Here is a 20,979-nt window from a genome sequence, read left to right as displayed (position 1 = left end):
ATCTGTACTACAACCAGAGAAATATTAAGGATGTAAATGCACACTATAACCAGGCATGCATGTAGACTGTGGTCATCACACAGCTCCTATGTTTACTAAAATGTTCCAGAAAAAAACACAGTGGAAAAGACAAGATAAAGAAAAATGGCCCCAGCATATTCCCTTAAGGCGCACCACAGCTAATCCGTAGCTGATTAGCTGTTGTGTCTGAGCTTTGGCTATTTAATCCAATTGTGTGTCTGCAGACCAGCAGGATTCAAAGCATCAGAGAGCTTCATTACAGTGAAGGAACAAAGGTCATGGTAGACACATGTCCTCTAGAGCTGTGCCTGTTACATAGTTTTCATATTGGAGTGAGTGGGTGAGTGAGTGGAGATGAAGAAGAGCTCTGGTTGGTTTAAACAACCAGAGTTGGTTTAAACCACCCCCACCCTCACCCTGCTAGCTGCTCCATCCTTCCCCAGTTCGCTGTAAGACGAGACGTGTGCCACGGGTTTCACCCCAGTGTTATTTCTGTTGTGTCTAGTCCAACTCCACAGACCTGCACATAGACCCCCTGCTGTGTCATCCACACCGGGCACCGAGCTTCATGACCTCCATGTCAGTCCACAGAGACATGTGAAATGATCACATACGCTAGGAATGTCTGCGCTGCGTTTCAAGCAAGATCTGAGCAAACAGAGCAGTCCCTGATAATTTCATGTGTCTGTCACTTCTGAAACACACTGTATAATTGAGCTGAGATGGTGTCAACAGAGACGGGTGTGGAGTGATATTGCCAGGAATAAAAATACCAAAAAAAAAGATATTAAAATGTCATTACATGTTCATGCACATGATCTGGTTGTGATGCTGTTTTTGTGATGCTGTTGTGACGTGATATTGGTACTTTTACTACTATGTAACCTAGAGACAGATTGTCAACACACCAATGCAACTCAATCACTGTAAATTTGACATTTGTTCTTAGTTTCCTTGTGGCCATTTTGTGTATCTTCGCAGTGATTTTGTGTCTTTACTGCAATTTGTTTTCTATTTTTAACAACTTTGAATAAAAGTTTGTTGTATCATTTTGTGCCACATTCCACCTTTGTTGTGTTTTGTGTAGTGTTTGTGTTTAAATGTTGCCACTTTACACCTCTTTGTGAAGTTATTTATGGTCTGTATGGCCACATTGCATGTCTTGTCATGTGGGATCACTTTGTTACCATTTTGTCTTTAGTTATTTATTGTAATTTCTAGTAAATTAATGTGTTTGTGAACATTTTTTTGCACCTGGTTGTGCTCATGTGTCTCTTTGTAGTCCTATATTGTCTCTTTGTAGTCCTATATTGTCTCTTTGTAGTCCTATATTGTCTCTTTGTAGTCCTATATTGTCTCTTTGGAGCCATTTTCACCTCTTTATAGTCATTTTGTGTTTCTCTGTAGTGTTGTAATGTCTCGAATTAGCTTTACTACTCTTTGGAGTCATGTTACCTTAATTATTTGTAGCATGTCTATTTGTGTCTCTGTCTTGTTAGTCTGGTCATTTTGTTTTGCTTCAGCTCTGCAGATGGACAGAAGAAGAGAAATGTTATTACAGCTTCCCAGCAGAGCGTTGCGGTGCAGTTTATGTATCAGCAGTAATGTGTTTGTTTTGACCATATTTGTGGCCTTTTGATTAACAGGTTTCGGTGACTTTCAATAAGGATGACGTCTCTTCACCTGCTAACAACATCTGAGCTCAGGTGCAATGGGCAAAAACTGGAAAAAATATGGGCATGTATGTTTAGCCATGCACATTTTGAAGCACATTGTGCATCAGTTAAAATCAGCTTTAAAAGCTGGGCTAGGTGGTGCGATGATGGAGACGGCTCCACAAAGGTTTGATGTCCCCTATAGGGATGGGATGTGTTTGTAGAAATGTAGGAGGTTTGCAGAGCTTACAGTGATGGAAGGTTCTGTTGGTGAGGAGGTGGATCTTAAGTTAGAATCGCTGTTGAAGCTGTTGCAGTATTCCTGTCTGTGTGTGTCTGTTATTTTGTGACATCTTCCAATGAGGAGATGAACTGTCAAACACAAAACAAGCGGGTTACCATCACAAACAGCATGCAGGTGAAAATATGTTTTTCATACACACTCTGTGCAGCATGCTGCAGTGTACAGCAGGTGCGCTCACATCAAATAGTGTCTGATGGCTCAAATAGAAAATATACACATGAAAAAATGTTCCATTTATTATCCTCAAAGATTCAGATTCATCCTCAACAAATTGTAAAACCTCAGACCTGACATTCAAGCAATAATAATAACAACCTATGAAAGTGCAGTGTTCTAATGTGGTTTTGTGGGTCTGTGGAGGGAAACTTCAACCTCAAGTGTCACTGTGAGCTCTCAGAACAGTGTAAGATTATTAGCACATAGTCGACCCATGCAAAGGGGTGGCTCTTATTCCCAGAAACCACTGCAGCACATGGACAGACATGGCCGACTGATGAAAACATTCCAGTGTTTATGAAAGTTAGTTTAATTTGAATACTTCTTAAGTTCATTTACCGCAACATTAATTTCAACACTTTGAACCCACCAAAAACTGCACATGATACAAAATCCAGTGAGTGATTGCTGATCTATTTGATGTGCAGAGCAGATAAAGACTGTTTTGAAGGGGATTTATCAATGCTAATTGTTAAATATATAACATGCAGAGCTCCCATTTTTTTAATTTTTGCTCATTATCTGTCACTCTGAGAGAAAAGCCCTATAAGACATGACAGAAAGCAGGAACACTGTGGGCCTGTCTCTGATTGCTTCTCTGTGGGAGCTCCACACACCTTTTGATGGTGCTGGTTATCACATCATGATTATATTTTGAGCTGTTAAGCGCTAAGAACGTGACAACAGGAAAACCTCAAGGTTTCAAAAAGCAAGGGTTGCTCTGATTATCATCATCAAAGAATGCTGCTGCTGGCACTGCTGTTTTCATTTGTGTCTGGGTGCAGGCATAAAAACAATTCTGTCCAAACCTACATTGTTGTTACATAATTTAATTATTATAATGCAGCTAATCTGAAATGTGTTGTTTTCCCATCAATAGAAATGTAAAATGTCCTTGTAGACAGTGTTTTGTCATTTAAAAAGTAAAACAACTTTATTAATGGGATGTAAAACACTGTAAAACTAAATGGACTGATACCTCTTTAATGTTTTTATTATGGGCACTGGCCGTTTCATTATCAGCATGAAATACTTTGTTCTCAAAACAGATGAAAGCTTCATTAGCATCAGCGTCACAGACATGCTCAACCTGAGCCGAGCTGCCAAACAGAGCAGTATTGACCAACACACCAGCACACAAAGGATCACTGCCGCTGTGACTGCAGGCAGGCAGAGTGGAAAGTTCCTCTGGATGTATTTTGCAGCTTGTTATCAGCTTACACACACACACACACACACGGCAGCACAGCCAGCATTTATCCATCCAGCTGGAGCATGGAGCTTTGAGTTTAGTGGCTGAACTTTAAAATCACAGTAAACATTATGGATGTCAATATTGACAGTGCTCTACAGATGTTAAAATGTCAGAAAAAAGGCTCCTGAAGGCATATTCCATCCTGGCTGAAGGAAGCTAACATTAGCCACTTGGTGCAGCATCAAACCACAGAGGAGCCCCTCTTTGGTCTCGTTTAAAAAAACACAAAGTTGGCATTAGGCAATCAGAGGTGCGCGGCTTGTCATTTGTTTTCTATGGAGCAGCCAACCCACTTCCGTTACTCCCTCAAGTGCAACAATCCACCCACCCACAGATGAAACTGTTTGTGTATGTACGTACAGGAAAGGGGGAGATTTCCCATAATGTCAAGTTCAGTGTATCAGTATTTTTAAAGCATTTGTCACTTTGTATCAGACCCATTCAGTCGAAAGAAGAGCAGTGTTTGGGCTGCTCGGCCCTGTAAATGGAGGTTTTGTATGGGTATACATCAGATGTAGGCTATGAGAGGTTTTCTCGTTTCTGTGCACTTAAAGTTTGAGTTTACAGCACAGGGAGATGTGAAATCCATCAACAGGCACTAATGATGCAGGGAAGCTTTCAACCACTGCCCCACTCAGTTCCAGTGGGTAGTAGTCATGGTGGAGGGACACAGGAAAAAACACAGGGAAAAATAGTCAATGGGATTGGGTCATAGGTGTATTATTTTGAAATATACATATATACATACAAATTCAGATAAATACATTTTCAGGAATACATTACAAAATGTGTTACTTAACAAAAACTACGAAAATAAAACAAAATATAAAAATATTCAACATTAAAAGAAAATTATAAAATGCAAAAATAAACAAACAAAAATGTGCAGAAATGTTATATACGTATATACATTAGGTCTCTGAGACTCTTAAGAAAGGGGAACATTCAGCATCATAACAAACCGCAGCAGGTTTTCTGCTGAGTCCTGAGCGTTAGGAGCGCCGGCTGCAGGGGAGGCTGGAGGCCGCGTCTCATTTTCAGGTTTTGCTGCAGAGGAACACACACAAACATGATCAGTCGTCACAACTTTGACATGAACTCTCATCTTATAGTCACCACATTTGGCATGTGACTTACCTGTGGCTGGAGCTCGCCTTCTGTCTCTCCTCTTCTTTTTGCCCTAAAATCAAACACATTCTGTTGGATTTCAGCTGATAAAAAACTCTTTGCAAAGACTGTGGAGTAGTGATGCAAACTGTACATACATAGTTGTCGCTGGTGGACCACTCAGGGTATTGCAGAGCATGAAAGTGTTTCTCTGCTGCAGCCAGTGTATAATACGGGGACTGATCTTCTGGTGACATCGAGTTCCACTGTAGACAGATAACAATACAACATCAGCACCACGTGCACTGACACACACAAACACAAGTGTAAACCTTCAACATCCAACTCTGGATTTGCTAAATATACACAGATTCACAGTTCATGTTCTACATGGAAGAGTCAGAAAAGCTTTGCTAATACTGACACCTGTGTGTCGGTATGTGAACTGCAGTCCACACTGTTAGACACAATACATAGGTTTATATCATTGATCAATTACATGATAATATATACACACAAACACACAGTATTTTGCTAAACATTGGTGCCTGATTCTTACATGTGGAACTTTAAATGTGGCTTTGTTTACTGCTCATGTGATTAAACAGATTTGCTCTCTAGAGATGATAAAGCTGTGACATACATGTATGGCTGTAGGATAAAAAACACACTCACTGTCTGTCCTACGAATGCGTTCACAGCTGCGCTGTTTTTAAAGGTCTTTTCTGCCAGGACCTTTGGCCTCTGTTCCTGCAGAAAGATGATGAACGCATTTCGGGGCTTCTTGACGTAAGGTCGTCCATCCTCTTCCCCCTCACGCCTTCTCTTTCTAAAAGGAAAAGCAAATATACCACAATGAGGACACAACTATTTATCTTTGGCAGCTGTTTAGGTGAATTACACCCAAATAATGACAAACTTACTTTGATTTGCTGGTGAGAGGAGAGGTGTGTGGTGGAGCCACCAGCTCGTAGGCCACCTGTCTGCTCCTATATGAACAGACTCTGAGATTAGAAGGCAACGCAGATAGCAGAAGCTGTTAGATTTGTATGATTTACTCACGGTTCGATGACAAAATACGGGACGGCGATGTCAACTGGTCCGTTAAACTAGGGAGAGAACACAGAACGTGATTAGACATGTTGTGCTGCTGACATCTGTCTGTCATTCACACATGAGCTGAGTGTGTGGTTAAACAGGGTCTTACTGGTGTTGCAGGAAGAGCATAAGCCGCTGCTGCTGCTGTGTCAAACACAGACATGTCATACAGATCCTGCAGGTGGTGTAGAGAGAGAGAGGGAAGCTGTAATACACACCCTCATTTCAAAGATCAACATATAACATGTGAGCAGTGTGAACAGTCCGCATACTTCACAGAACAGAGTTACTTGATTGAATCTGTCCTGTCTTCCAGCCTTTAGCAGCCAGCATAGTTTCTGGATAAAGTTTTGATGACATAAATCCCTGATCTGTGCTCAGTGTCTTACCTGTCCCTGGCTAGCTGTCCCTGCCTGACAGTGCTGGTATCCTGGCTGAGGGAAGACGGGAGCAGCAGCTGGTGGAGTTTGCTGCTCTAACACAAAACAACCTTGTCCCTGAGGTTGGGCATAGGATGCAGCAGGAGGAAGAGGAGGAGGGGACGGGTATAGGAGGTCATGTAATGATTTTTTACATATGGTCGCCCTTCCTTGGCCATCCTCTTCCTCCTCACTCCTTCTCTTTCTAAAAGGAAAAACAAATCTACCACAATGAGGACACAAGAATCTATCTTTGGCAGCTGTTTAGGCGAATTACACCCAAATAATGATAAACTTAGTTTGATGTGCTGGTGAGAGGAGAAGTAACAGTGTGTGATGGAGCCACCAGCTCATAGGCCACCTGTCTGCTCCTACATGAACAGACTCTGAGATTAGAAGGCAACGCAGGTAGCAGAAGCTCCGTCAGGTTTTTATGAATTACTCACGGTTCGATGACAGAATACGGGGCGGCGATGTCAACTGGTCCGTTAAACTGGGGAGAGAACACAGAACGCGATTAGACATGTTGTGCTGCTGTCATCTGTCCACCAGGGGGGATTTACCCTCTTTTTATAAAATGAAACTGTGTAAATAATCACATGCTGTCAAAAATGAGCCTCTGTGGGTGTGTGATCATCGATCAAGAATGTGTGCGGTTAGCTTACGGGTGGAGAATCAGGTGAGAAACCCAGCAGCTCATAAAAGTCCCCCTGGAAGGTGTGAGAGGGATTTATCCACTGTTCACTCTCAGCCTGCAGATGCACAGAGAACAGGTGATTAGACATGTTGTGCTGCTGACATCTGTCTGTCATTCACACATGAGCTGAGTGTGTGGTTAAACAGGGTCTTACTGGTGTTGCAGGAAGAGCATAAGCCGCTGCTGCTGCTGTGTCACACACAGACATGTCATACAGATCCTGCAGGTGGTGTAGAGAGAGAGAGGGAAGCTGTAATACACACCCTCATTTCAAAGATCAACATATAACATGTGAGCAGTGTGAACAGTCCGCATACTTCACAGAACAGAGTCACTTGATTGAATCTGTCCTGTCTTCCGGCCTTTAGCAGCCAGCATAGTTTCTGGATAAACTTTTGATGACATAAATCCCTGATCTGTGCTCAGGGTCTTACCTGTCCCTGGCTAGCTGTCCCTGCCTGACAGTGCTGGTATCCAGCTGGTGGAGTTTGCTGCTCAAACACAGGACCAGCTTGTCCCTGAGGGTGGACACAGGATGCAGCAGCGGCAGCAGGAGGAAGAAAAGGAAGGGGTGAGTAGAGGATGTCCTGCAAGTCCTCGTCAAAAGTTGGGTGCACCTCAGCCCGCTCCAGTCCCCGCACAACATGCTCAAGCTCTGCGATGAGGTCCATGTCTGACTGACGTCCCTGAAGTCGTCCGGATTTAGATGGACTGTCCGTGTCTGTGACACACAGTAATAGAAAACTTATCTTCAGCCTCCCTTAATAAGAGGCTGTGGGCATTTTAACTTACCGCTACCTTAGCGAACAATTTTACACACAAACACCAATAAATATATTATATGAACGGCATTTCAGTATGTTGTTATTTAGCTCTTACGAAGGCCAAACTAGCTCAAAGTGTGTGTGAGTTCTCACCGGGTGCTCAGTGCCGATGGTCTGCTATGACTGACTCCTTAAGTGAAGATCAGGTCTCGTTTTCACCGCTTTTCTTCGTAGAAAAAGATGCTTCTTGCTCGTAGAAGAAACCAACTGTTGAGCCCGAAGATCATAGGACTGTGACGTAGGTTTCGAATGTTTACAAAATGCATTTTCTCGTCTCCTGCCTACAGTTTTGAAACCAAGCAACGTGTTGTTATCAACATGAGAGATAGCATTAGCATCATCATGTTGTCATACGTCAGCGTAACTTTCCGAACAATTACTTTTAGCTGTGACTTTTTACTCCACTTAACATCAATTAGCAGTTTATACCACAATTCATGTAGGCCTACGTTTTCACAGTAAGCTAGCTGCTTAGTAGCAAAGTTAGCAAGTAAGCTACGTTCTACAAACCGCATTATGTTAGCACGCTAATGTTTACATTACAAGCTAACATGTATTTTTATTTTAGCTTCTTGAATTAAGTTGGTAAATAGAAGAGGTACATGTTTAAACGCTCCAATAAATAATTCAAAGACTTTTTTAAATATTAGCATTGAACCTGCGGTGAACATTGGTTTGCCGCTACTGAAATTGGGATTTTACAATTGGTCAGTGCAGTCACGTGGAAACTGGATGACGTGTTTAATGAGAAGCTGAAGCTCACAGAGGGCTACAGATTTAATGAGACCTGTGAATATACTTCTATGTGGATTTGTAGCCTTCTTATTGTTTGTTGCCAATTGTATGTGAATCCATTGTTATTACATTATGTCAATGTATAAAAAATGTCCAGGACTGATGTAAAACAAGTAAAGAAAACCTGCCAATAACTGAACTTCTCTTGACAATGAATTTATTTCTTTATTTTTACATTAACGCACAAACAAGTATAATTAAAAAAACCTTTGGTTATCATCAATAAAAGTGCCAAAAATCAGGACATAGGAACAAACACTGATCACACTGAAATACAGCTGTCCCTAGAGGGGGCTGTAAGGCTGTGCTTGAATTCAGTTGAGGCATGTGAGTCTCACAGTTGAACCAACTTCACATCAAACATCGTTCACTTTGTTTCCTCTGTGTATGTTGGCCTGTTGGTTCATGTAGGTGTCTACAGTACAACAGTCATTGTTAAAGGAACAGTCTAATTATTTGGGATTAATAACATCTTTCTGCCTCACAAAGCAAGAATTTACTAAAACCTTTTTGAAGCAATATTAGTGTTGGCGCAGCCATTCTTTAAATAAACTTAGTGCCGGAATAACATGATGAAGGAAACATACAACACCAGGTTCACTTTGACCTGCGCACACACACGTTGCAGCAGTGGCCATTTATTAAGAATTGCACACCGGTGTGTGACCACGCCCACTTCCAAAAACTAGGTCACTGGGTCAATTAAGAGAACACAATGACATAGCTCAACACCCCCACTTGCTCTTACATTGACAACAGAGTACAGTAACACAGTGCATCATACATTCAATACAATATTTCATTTATACACCAAATAGAAAACACACAAATTTCTCCATTCTGATTCTGGTGACAGGTTTAGTTAGTACATCAGCCACCATATCCTCTGTAGGACAGTAATGAAGAGTGATTTTACCATCATTGACTACAGATCGGACAAAGTGATATCTAATATCAATATGTTTACATCTTTGCCGACATACGGGGCTCTTTGAAAGCGCAATAGCACCCTGATTGTCCTCAAAAACTGTCACTGGTGCATAGTTAAGTACATTGTCCATTTCATTGATTAAATTAACAAGATACAGGCTTTCTTGTGCAGTAGCTGACAAAGCCATGTATTCAGCTTCACATGTTGATAGAGAGTTTGTTGTTTCTTAGACTTCCAGGCAATAACAGGTCCACTCTGAGATAGACTGAAACAGTAACCAGTGATGCTACGCCTATCATTCTGGTCTGCTGCCCAGTCTGCATCACTATAAGATACAAGTTTGAGATTTACATTGTATTTCTTGTAACACAATTCCAGGTCTATAGTGCCTTTCAAATACCTCAACACATGTTTAGCTGCAACCCAATGTTGCTCTTTTGGTTCAGATAGATACTGTGACAGCTTACTGACAATAAAGCTCAAGTCTGGGCGAGTACTTGTCATTACATAGATTAAACTTCCAACCAATTCACGATACCTTTTTGGATCGATAGGTTCACCATCATTGTCAAATTTAAGTTTCACTTCACATGGTGTTGACCTTGGTTTGCAGTGAGTCATATCAAATCTCTCCAGAATGTTTGTGATGCATCTTTTCTGGTTCATTTTTATCCCCAGGAAATGTCTAAGGTTTCCAAGATCTTTAATTTTGAATTTTGCTCCCAACATTTCCTTCACGGTTTTAATCACTTGGCCTTCACTCGCTGCAATAATAATGTCGTCTACCCAAATGATCAATATGCATCTTTCTTTGTCAGTTTGTTTGCTGTACACGCAATGGTCAGCTGAGTTTTGAACAAAACCATTTTCAATTAGAAAATCATGCAGCATTTTGTTCCAGTTTCTCCCCGATTGTTTCAGTCCATACAATGACTTATTAAGTCTGCACACTAACTTCTCTCCTGTTTTTGACTTTACTTCAAACCCTTCAGGCTGCTCCATATATATTTCACAGTCTATGGGTGCATGTAAATATGCAGTTTTGACATCCATCTGATGTAAATCTAAGTCATACTGTGCTGCAAGCTGCATTAAGACACGTACAGAGGTCATATCTGCAGTAGGTGAAAATGTTTCTTTATAATCAATACCAGCTACTTGACTATAACCTTTTGCGACATATCTGGCCTTATATATTGTTTCGGATGGATTCTCTTTTACAGCATAAACCCATCTGCCCCCCACTGCATGATTACCTTCAGGCAGAGATGTCAATGTGAAGGTATCGTTCTCTTTTAGAGAGTCCATCTCCTCCTTCATAGCTTTTACCCCGTGATCTGATTCTGAAGAGCTCAAAGCTTCCTTCAGTGTCTGGGGGACATCACATGCAACACGATAGCAGTAGTCAATTGTTAAGTCCTGATCCTCATCACATTTTATTTTATAGTCATAGTCTGTATAGTACTGAGGGGGTCTCCTCTCTCTTGTTGGATATCGAGTACTCTGAATACTCTCACCTTCACCTTTTAAATTGGTATTACCATCACATTCTACTTTTATTTCTTGAGGGATTACCTCAGGTACATCAGTTTTTGATAACTGGGTCTCAACTGTCTTCCTGTGATTAAGGGGTTCATACAGGTCCTCATCTACCTGAGTGTCACACTCACTGGTATTCTTTGTGACAAACTTCACCAACCTATTTTTGAGTACTTTGCCTGTATCTGGATAGAAAACAAGATATGCAGGACTGTTTTTATCATAACCCACAAATATCCCCTTTTCACAACGTGCGTCCAACTTTTTCTTGTTATATTTTAGTATATGTTTAGCTTTCTCATCTGGATCTCTGTTTCTGCTCTGAGCAAATTTACCTTGTATACACACTTCACATTTCAGATTGGACTTATCAGTTTTACCTTGAATTTTCATTCCATCTGTAACACTCTCCAACTTTACCAAATCATCATAATTACAGTGGCCTAACATCTCATGCCACGTCTGAATGTCTAAACAGGCGTCACACTCATCAACCTCATCTGGAATAGTACTCAAATAAAACAGTCTATCACAGATATGAATATTAAATGTTGTACCACTTTTGTGAATGAGCCGGTTCTGTCCATCTTTGAAGACGACTGTCGCTCCGTGCGCAATTGCTGCTCTGACAGAAAAGATGTCTTGGCAAAAGGATGGCACGTAAAGCGCGTCCATCAGCATCATGTCCACAATGCGACCTCTGCTGTCTTTCAGGCGCACTTTAGCTGTGCCCTTCTTCAGCGCGATACCGCTGGCCCGCTTTCCATCAGCCAACTCCAGAATATGGCTCTGAGGTTTAAAACATGGGTCAAACTCCTTGAATTTCCCGATGTCCGTAATAATGTGTTTAGTGGCTCCCGAGTCAATCATGAGACCTTTCACCTTCATTGCACTAACCGGGACATCTTCCACCTTGAATGCGAACGTGTGGTCCTCCTCTTCATCCACCGTTTGCTTCACCTTGTCTCTCTTTCTTCGCCGGCAGTGTGTGTCACTGTGTGTGGAACTTTTACAAAAATTGCACCACTGTCTCTCTTCGTTCCCCAGCGGATGACGTGCATTCGGCGGCTTTGTGGCCTTTCTGTCCGCAGTTGTAACAGGTGAGTTTCACACTCCACTTGTTTCTTTCTTTAACTTTCATTATGCTGTCCTCTCCAGAACCAGTTGCAGCAAACGCCTCTGTGCTCTCAAAGCTCCTCAGTTTAGTTTTAAAGTCAGCAAATGTTAATTTCTCATCACTTTGCGTAACATAAACAGAGAATGGTTTAAATGCATCAGGCAGGCCCTTTAAAATCATTGCAATCAACAGGCCATCACTCATAGTCTCTCCCGCATTCCGCAGTGCTGTGATGGCAGTCTCTGCACGAATGATGTAATCTGTGACGCTCTCATTCACACCTTTCTGAAGCGACGTCAGCTCCGTGTACAAACTTATCACTCGTGGCGTCCCCTTACCAGCATAATGGTCTCTCAGTATCCGTAGCGCCTTCCTGCCATCATCGGCCGCATCTCTCATCACCAGAGACAGACTTTTGTCATCCAGCAGTTGAATTAAAGTTGCATATGCTTCTTCATTTTTGTTGGCGTCTTCCTCCGCATCCTCACCTTCCCCATCAGGTGCTTCACCCAGTATGGTGGTTTTCAAATTGAGCAGACGCAAATGCGCCAAAAACTTTGTTTCCCACAGTTCATAATTCTTTTCATCTCCATCGAAACATAAACGGTTCCATCGGCTTCCAAGTTCTTGCCTGGGCCCATAACCTGTTGGCGCAGCCATTCTTTAAATAAACTTAAAGTGCCGGAATAACATGATGAAGGAAACATACAACACCAGGTTCACTTTGACCTGCGCACACACACACGTTGCAGCAGTGGCCATTTATTAAGAATTGCACACCGGTGTGTGACCACGCCCACTTCCAAAAACTAGGTCACTGGGTCAATTAAGAGAACACAATGACATAGCTCAACAATTAGGGCAAAAATGTCTCCAAAAAAGAGGAGAAAAGGAGTCTGGATCAGAGCTTGACTGTGCTCAGACGATGGACTCTTTGGACAGCTGCTTCCCTCGCTGGCAGCCCTGTAAAGGCTGCATTTGTCACTTTGTATCAGACCCATCAGGTCAAAGGAAGAGCAGTGTTTGGGCTGCTCGGCCCTGTAAATGGAGATAGGGGCACATGTCACATGTAGGCTATGAGAAGTTTTCTCATTTCTGCGCACTTAAACTTTATGTTTACAGCACAGGGAGATGTGAAATCCATCAACAGGCACTAATTATGCCGGGAATCGTTCAACCACTGCCCCACTCACCCAGTGGGTAGTAGTCATGGTGGAGGGACACAGGAAAAAACACAGGGAAAAATAGTCAATGGGATTGGGTCATAGGTGTATTATTTTGAAATATACATATATACATACAAATTCAGATAAATACATTTTCAGGAATACATTACAAAATGTGTTACTTAACAAAAACTACAAAAATAAAACAAAATATAAAAATATTCAACATTAAAAGAAAATTATAAAATGCAAAAATAAACAAAAAAAATGTGCAGAAATGTTATATACGTATATACATTAGGTCTCTGAGACTCTTAAGAAAGGGGAACATTCAGCATCATAACAAACCGCAGCAGGTTTTCTGCTGAGTCCTGAGCGTTAGGAGCGCCGGCTGCAGGGGAGGCTGGAGGCCGCGTCTCATTTTCAGGTTTTGCTGCAGAGGAACACACACAAACATGATCAGTCGTCACAACTTTAACATGAACTCTCATCTTATAGTCACCACATTTAGCATGTGACTTACCTGTGGCTGGAGCTCGCCTTCTGTCTCTCCTCTTCTTTTTGCCCTAAAATCAAACACATTGTGTTGGATTTCAGCTGATAAAAAACTCTTTGCAAAGACTGTGGAGTAGTGATGCAAACTGTACATACATAGTTGTCGCTGGTGGACCACTCAGGGTATTGCAGAGCATGAAAGTGTTTCTCTGCTGCAGCCAGTGTGTAATACGGGGACTGATCTTCTGGTGACATCGAGTTCCACTGTAGACAGATAACAATACAACATCAGCACCACGTGCACTGACACACACAAACACAAGTGTAAACCTTCAACATCCAACTCTGGATTTGCTAAATATACACAGATTCACAGTTCATGTTCTACATGGAAGAGTCAGAAAAGCTTTGCTAATACTGACACCTGTGTGTCGGTATGTGAACTGCAGTCCACACTGACACAATACATAGGTTTATATCATTGATCAATTACATAATAATATATACACACAAACACACAGTATTTTGCTAAACATTGGTGCCTGATTCTTACATGTGGAACTTTAAATGTGGCTTTGTTTACTGCTCATGTGATTAAACAGATTTGCTCTCTAGAGATGATAAAGCTGTGACATACATGTATGGCTGTAGGATAAAAAACACACTCACTGTCTGTCCTACGAATGCGTTCACAGCTGCGCTGTTTTTAAAGGTCTTTTCTGCCAGGACCTTTGGCCTCTGTTCCTGCAGAAAGATGATGAACGCATTTCGGGGCTTCTTGACGTAAGGTCGTCCATCCTCTTCCCCCTCACGCCGTCTCTTTCTAAAAGGAAAAGCAAATATACCACAATGAGGACACAACTATTTATCTTTGGCAGCTGTTTAGGTGAATTACACCCAAATAATGACAAACTTACTTTGATTTGCTGGTGAGAGGAGAGGTGTGTGGTGGTGCCACCAGCTCGTAGGCCACCTGTCTGCTCCTATATGAACAGACTCTGAGATTAGAAGGCAACGCAGATAGCAGAAGCTGTTAGATTTGTATGATTTACTCACGGTTCGATGACAAAATACGGGGCGGCGATGTCAACTGGTCCGTTAAACTGGGGAGAGAACACAGAACGTGATTAGACATGTTGTGCTGCTGACATCTGTCTGTCATTCACACATGAGCTGAGTGTGTGGTTAAACAGGGTCTTACTGGTGTTGCAGGAGGAGCATAAGCCGCTGCTGCTGCTGTGTCACACACAGACATGTCATACAGATCCTGCAGGTGGTGTAGAGAGAGAGAGGGAAGCTGTAATACACACCCTCATTTCAAAGATCAACATATAACATGTGAGCAGTGTGAACAGTCCGCATACTTCACAGAACAGAGTTACTTGATTGAATCTGTCCTGTCTTCCGGCCTTTAGCAGCCAGCATAGTTTCTGGATAAAGTTTTGATGACATAAATCCCTGATCTGTGCTCAGTGTCTTACCTGTCCCTGGCTAGCTGTCCCTGCCTGACAGTGCTGGTATCCTGGCTGAGGGAAGACGGGAGCAGCAGCTGGTGGAGTTTGCTGCTCTAACACAAAACAACCTTGTCCCTGAGGTTGGGCATAGGATGCAGCAGGAGGAAGAGGAGGAGGGGACGGGTATAGGAGGTCATGTAATGATTTTTTACATATGGTCGCCCTTCCTTGGCCATCCTCTTCCTCCTCACTCCTTCTCTTTCTAAAAGGAAAAACAAATCTACCACAATGAGGACACAAGAATCTATCTTTGGCAGCTGTTTAGGCGAATTACACCCAAATAATGATAAACTTAGTTTGATGTGCTGGTGAGAGGAGAAGTAACAGTGTGTGATGGAGCCACCAGCTCATAGGCCACCTGTCTGCTCCTACATGAACAGACTCTGAGATTAGAAGGCAACGCAGGTAGCAGAAGCTCCGTCAGGTTTTTATGAATTACTCACGGTTCGATGACAGAATACGGGGCGGCGATGTCAACTGGTCCGTTAAACTGGGGAGAGAACACAGAACGCGATTAGACATGTTGTGCTGCTGTCATCTGTCCACCAGGGGGGATTTACCCTCTTTTTATAAAATGAAACTGTGTAAATAATCACATGCTGTCAAAAATGAGCCTCTGTGGGTGTGTGATCATCGATCAAGAATGTGTGCGGTTAGCTTACGGGTGGAGAATCAGGTGAGATACCCAGCAGCTCATAAAAGTCCCCCTGGAAGGTGTGAGAGGGATTTATCCACTGTTCACTCTCAGCCTGCAGATGCACAGAGAACAGGTGATTAGACATGTTGTGCTGCTGACATCTGTCTGTCATTCACACATGAGCTGAGTGTGTGGTTAAACAGGGTCTTACTGGTGTTGCAGGAAGAGCATAAGCCGCTGCTGCTGCTGTGTCACACACAGACATGTCATACAGATCCTGCAGGTGGTGTAGAGAGAGAGAGGGAAGCTGTAATACACACCCTCATTTCAAAGATCAACATATAACATGTGAGCAGTGTGAACAGTCCGCATACTTCACAGAACAGAGTTACTTGATTGAATCTGTCCTGTCTTCCGGCCTTTAGCAGCCAGCATAGTTTCTGGATAAACTTTTGATGACATAAATCCCTGATCTGTGCTCAGGGTCTTACCTGTCCCTGGCTAGCTGTCCCTGCCTGACAGTGCTGGTATCCAGCTGGTGGAGTTTGCTGCTCAAACACAGGACCAGCTTGTCCCTGAGGGTGGACACAGGATGCAGCAGCGGCAGCAGGAGGAAGAAAAGGAAGGGGTGAGTAGAGGATGTCCTGCAAGTCCTCGTCAAAATTTGGGTCCACCTCAGCCCGCTCCAGTCCCCGCACAACATGCTCAAGCTCTGCGATGAGGTCCATGTCTGACTGACGTCCCTGAAGTCGTCCGGATTTAGATGGACTGTCCGTGTCTGTGACACACAGTAATAGAAAACTTATCTTCAGCCTCCCTTAATAAGAGGCTGTGGGCATTTTAACTTACCGCTACCTTAGCGAACAATTTTACACACAAACACCAATAAATATATTATATGAACGGCATTTCAGTATGTTGTTATTTAGCTCTTACGAAGGCCAAACTAGCTCAAAGTGTGTGTGAGTTCTCACCGGGTGCTCAGTGCCGATGGTCTGCTATGACTGACTCCTTAAGTGAAGATCAGGTCTCGTTTTCACCGCTTTTCTTCGTAGAAAAAGATGCTTCTTGTTTGTAGAAGAAACCAACTGTTGAGCCCGAAGATCATAGGACTGTGACGTAGGTTTCGAATGTTTACAAAATGCATTTTCTCGTCTCCTGCCTACAGTTTTGAAACCAAGCAACGTGTTGTTATCAACATGAGAGATAGCATTAGCATCATCATGTTGTCATACGTCAGCGTAACTTTCCGAACAATTACTTTTAGCTGTGACTTTTTACTCCACTTAACATCAATTAGCAGTTTATACCACAATTCATGTAGGCCTACGTTTTCACAGTAAGCTAGCTGCTTAGTAGCAAAGTTAGCAAGTAAGCTACGTTCTACAAACCGCATTATGTTAGCACGCTAATGTTTACATTACAAGCTAACATGTATTTTTATTTTAGCTTCTTGAATTAAGTTGGTAAATAGAAGAGGTACATGTTTAAACGCTCCAATAAATAATTCAAAGACTTTTTTAAATATTAGCATTGAACCTGCGGTGAACATTGGTTTGTCGCTACTGAAATTGGGATTTTACAATTGGTCAGTGCAGTCACGTGGAAACTGGATGACGTGTTTAATGAGAAGCTGAAGCTCACAGAGGGCTACAGATTTAATGAGACTTGTGAATATACTTCTATGTGGATTTGTAGCCTTCTTATTGTTTGTTGCCAATTGTATGTGAATCCATTGTTATTACATTATGTCAATGTATAAAAAATGTCCAGGACTGATGTAAAACAAGTAAAGAAAACCTGCCAATAACTGAACTTCTCTTGACAATGAATTTATTTCTTTATTTTTACATTAACGCACAAACAAGTATAATTAAAAAAACCTTTGGTTATCATCAATAAAAGTGCCAAAAATCAGGACATAGGAACAAACACTGATCACACTGAAATACAGCTGTCCCTAGAGGGGGCTGTAAGGCTGTGCTTGAATTCAGTTGAGGCATGTGAGTCTCACAGTTGAACCAACTTCACATCAAACATCGTTCACTTTGTTTCCTCTGTGTATGTTGGCCTGTTGGTTCATGTAGGTGTCTACAGTACAACAGTCATTGTTAAAGGAACAGTCTAATTATTTGGGATTAATAACATCTTTCTGCCTCACAAAGCAAGAATATACTAAAACCTTCTTGAAGCAATATTAGGGCAAAAATGTCTCCATCATTAAGAGCTATTTATGTGTAAACCTGTTACCACCAAAATGTTTGACCACAAAACAGTCCATTTCTCATCAGGAGCCAAGATGGCTGTTCCATCTGCTGGCAGTATCGTTGTATTTACTGTAAGTTTGAGAAGTGCTGCTCAGAGAATCTTACTTTTCACACGCGTGACATCAGCTTGAGCTGAGCTTTAAAGTGCAAAGAAAAAAAGAGGAGAAAAGGAGTCTGGATCAGAGCTTGACTGTGCTCAGACGATGGACTCTTTGGACAGCTGCTTCCCTCGCTGGCAGCCCTGTAAAGACTGCAGCGCTGATCCTTCGCTGTGTGATCTGGGGAGGAGGAGGACCACCTTCTGATTAGACTGACGCCACTCACTGTACAGTCGACAGTGATACCTGAGAGACACCTGGGGAGCACACAGAGAACATGAGGATGTCATGATGATACCTCTGGCACAAGAATTTCCTTCGGGATTAATAAAGTTTTATCTTATCTTATCTTATGATCTGAATCGTCATTTCACTGATCAAACTGCCACATTATAGGACCACAACAAGTGTCCCTCCCATGTCACCCACACACACGCCTCAGCATACCAACCAGAGTCCAGAAGAGATAAATGGTAAAAAGAGCCACAGTCAGTGTGATGAGCCCCACAGCCTCCAGCCGGCTGGAGAAGTGAAGATGATCTATAGCACCACGAAGGCAGAGCCAGCCGGAGATAGTGGCAAGAGGAGTGATGAGCAGGAAGCACACCATGTCACCAAACAGTGTGCGCTTCTCTTGGCGGAGACCTGGGTTCTGCCGCCACTGCACCAATAAGATTAAAGCAAAACATTCAGTTTCTCCATCAAGTGTAAAAGAATGGATTATAGTGTAGCTTCCCAGACTGTTCTGTACCTCGAGCAGTGGCCTGGACTTTCTCTGCACAGTGAACTGGTAGTGGCAGAGCTCACAGTAACTGGTGCCTGAGGCAGACAGCCAGTGTTCCAGGCAGCTGCGGTGGATAGTAGCCAGGGTCCCAGAACATTCACAGGGGGACAGCAGCTCCTCCTGGGCTCCACTGTCGTGACAGATACGGCACATGGGGTTCTCTGGCACACCACTGAGGATGAGAACAACAAGATGCTATGTTACAGTGTCAATGTGTCATTTATAGCTGCTATAACACCACACAGGTACAGGCTGACTGTTGTGAATCTTTGAAATAAAATTATTGAAACACATACCGCTGCTTGGTGCAAGCATCCATCCCTGCAGACATCAGGTTAGCATCGAGCTTGGTTGACACCTGTGTGTAATACTGAGGCTGATCACCGGTGGACACACTGCACTCCTCCATGGTTTTACCTGGGAGAGGTGGCTCACCAGTGTCCTGCTCAGGCTGGAAACTCACATGGGCAGACAGGCACTGGTTTGGCAAAACTTCTGGCAACAATGTGCAGTGACTGGTCATTGTTGTGGCAGACAGTGGAATGCTGAGCACGCATCGACGGTCTTACTGGGCATCTTCCATCTACAGGGGCGAGCGAGGTCATATGTAATAGTCACAATTTTGAATGTAATAGATGCTGTACAGAGGCGAGCTATCACACGCATGCACACACACTGACACACACAAACACTCAGAACATACTGTCCTATGAAGGGACAACTGTGGACACACATTAACAGCTGTGGGCCCAAAATCAATACTTATTAATCTAGGTTGCAGTCATTGATGACTGCTGTTAGCTATCTCTTATTTTAGACAGTAATGTGAACATGATTGTTTTTGAGCAGCGGTATCCTATAATAGAAATGATTTTGTAAACGATGTTTACAGCACAGGGAGATGTGAAATCCATCAACAGGCACTAATGATGCCGGGAATCTTTCAACCACTGCCCCACTCACCCAGTGGGTAGTAGTCATGGTGGAGGGACACAGGGAAAAATCGTCAATGGGATTGGGTCATAGGTGTATTATTTTGAAATATACATATATACATACAAATTCAGATAAATACATTTTCAGGAATACATTACAAAATGTGTTACTTAACAAAAACTACGAAAATAAAACAAAATATAAAAATATTCAATATTAAAAGAAAATTATAAAATGCAAAAATAAACAAAAAAACTGTGCAGAAATGTTATATACGTATATACATTAGGTCTCTGAGACTCTTAAGAAAGGGGAACATTCAGCATCATAACAAACCGCAGCAGGTTTTCTGCTGAGTCCTGAGCGTTAGGAGCGCCGGCTGCAGGGGAGGCTGGAGGCCGCGTCTCATTTTCAGGTTTTGCTGCAGAGGAACACACACAAACATGATCAGTCGTCACAACTTTAACATGAACTCTCATCTTATAGTCACCACATTTAGCATGTGACTTACCTGTGGCTGGAGCTCGCCTTCTGTCTCTCCTCTTCTTTTTGCCCTAAAATCAAACACATTCTGTTGGATTTCAGCTGATAAAAAACTCTTTGCAAAGACTGTGGAGTAGTGATGCAAACTGTACATACATAGTTGTCGCTGGTGGACCACTCAGGGTATTGCAGAGCATGAAAGTGTTTCTCTGCTGCAGCCAGTGTATAATACGGGGACTGATCTTCTGGTGACATCGAGTTCCACTGTAGACAGATAACAATACAACATCAGCACCACGTGCACTGACACACACAAACACAAGTGTAAACCTTCAACATCCAACTCTGGATTTGCTAAATATACACAGATTCACAGTTCATGTTCTACATGGAAGAGTCAGAAAAGCTTTGCTAATACTGACACCTGTGTGTCGGTATGTGAACTGCAGTCCACACTGACACAATACATAGGTTTATATCATTGATCAATTACATAATAATATATACACACAAACACACAGTATTTTGCTAAACATTGGTGCCTGATTCTTACATGTGGAACTTTAAATGTGGCTTTGTTTACTGCTCATGTGATTAAACAGATTTGCTCTCTAGAGATGA

At 42.4% G+C, this 20,979-nt stretch overlaps 1 protein-coding gene across 2 annotated transcripts; it reads right to left on the bottom strand.

Moving 5' to 3' along the window:
• Positions 1 to 8,531: 8,531 nt before the first annotated feature.
• On the bottom strand, positions 8,532 to 19,613 carry LOC114443732 (E3 ubiquitin-protein ligase MARCH3-like). 2 transcript variants are annotated; one of them, XM_028418027.1, is made up of 5 exons: positions 19,236 to 19,562; positions 18,907 to 19,111; positions 18,607 to 18,816; positions 17,973 to 18,412; positions 8,532 to 8,897 (listed from the first exon to the last, which is right to left on the bottom strand). In XM_028418027.1, the coding sequence occupies exons 1-4, from the start codon at positions 19,460 to 19,462 to the stop codon at positions 18,254 to 18,256; spliced, it is 801 nt and encodes a 266-aa protein (XP_028273828.1). In that variant the 5' UTR covers positions 19,463 to 19,562; the 3' UTR covers positions 8,532 to 8,897; positions 17,973 to 18,253. The 2 variants fall into 2 exon arrangements, with proteins under 2 accessions (XP_028273828.1, XP_028273829.1); XM_028418028.1 differs by lacking the exon at positions 8,532 to 8,897 and having other exon boundaries at positions 18,280 to 18,412; positions 18,603 to 18,816; positions 19,236 to 19,613.
• Positions 19,614 to 20,979: the final 1,366 nt, after the last annotated feature.

Source organism: Parambassis ranga, chromosome 12 (assembly GCF_900634625.1).
Source record: "Parambassis ranga chromosome 12, fParRan2.1, whole genome shotgun sequence".
NCBI lineage: Eukaryota > Metazoa > Chordata > Actinopteri > Ambassidae > Parambassis > Parambassis ranga.
The sequence above is the reverse complement of the archived record's forward strand: the minus strand, read 5'-3'. Positions and strand labels throughout refer to the sequence as shown.

Excerpts from the sequence above, each read along its gene's own strand:
- LOC114443732 (XM_028418027.1), bottom strand. The coding sequence starts at position 19,462 with ATGACCAGTCACTGCACATTGTTGCCAGAAGTTTTGCCAAACCAGTGC. Across the intron at positions 19,112-19,235 it reads GATGCTTGCACCAAGCAGCG|TGGTGTGCCAGAGAACCCCA; the intron begins GTATGTGTTTCA and ends TCTCATCCTCAG. Across the intron at positions 18,413-18,606 it reads TTTATCTCTTCTGGACTCTG|GTGTCTCTCAGGTATCACTG; the intron begins GTTGGTATGCTG and ends TGTGCTCCCCAG.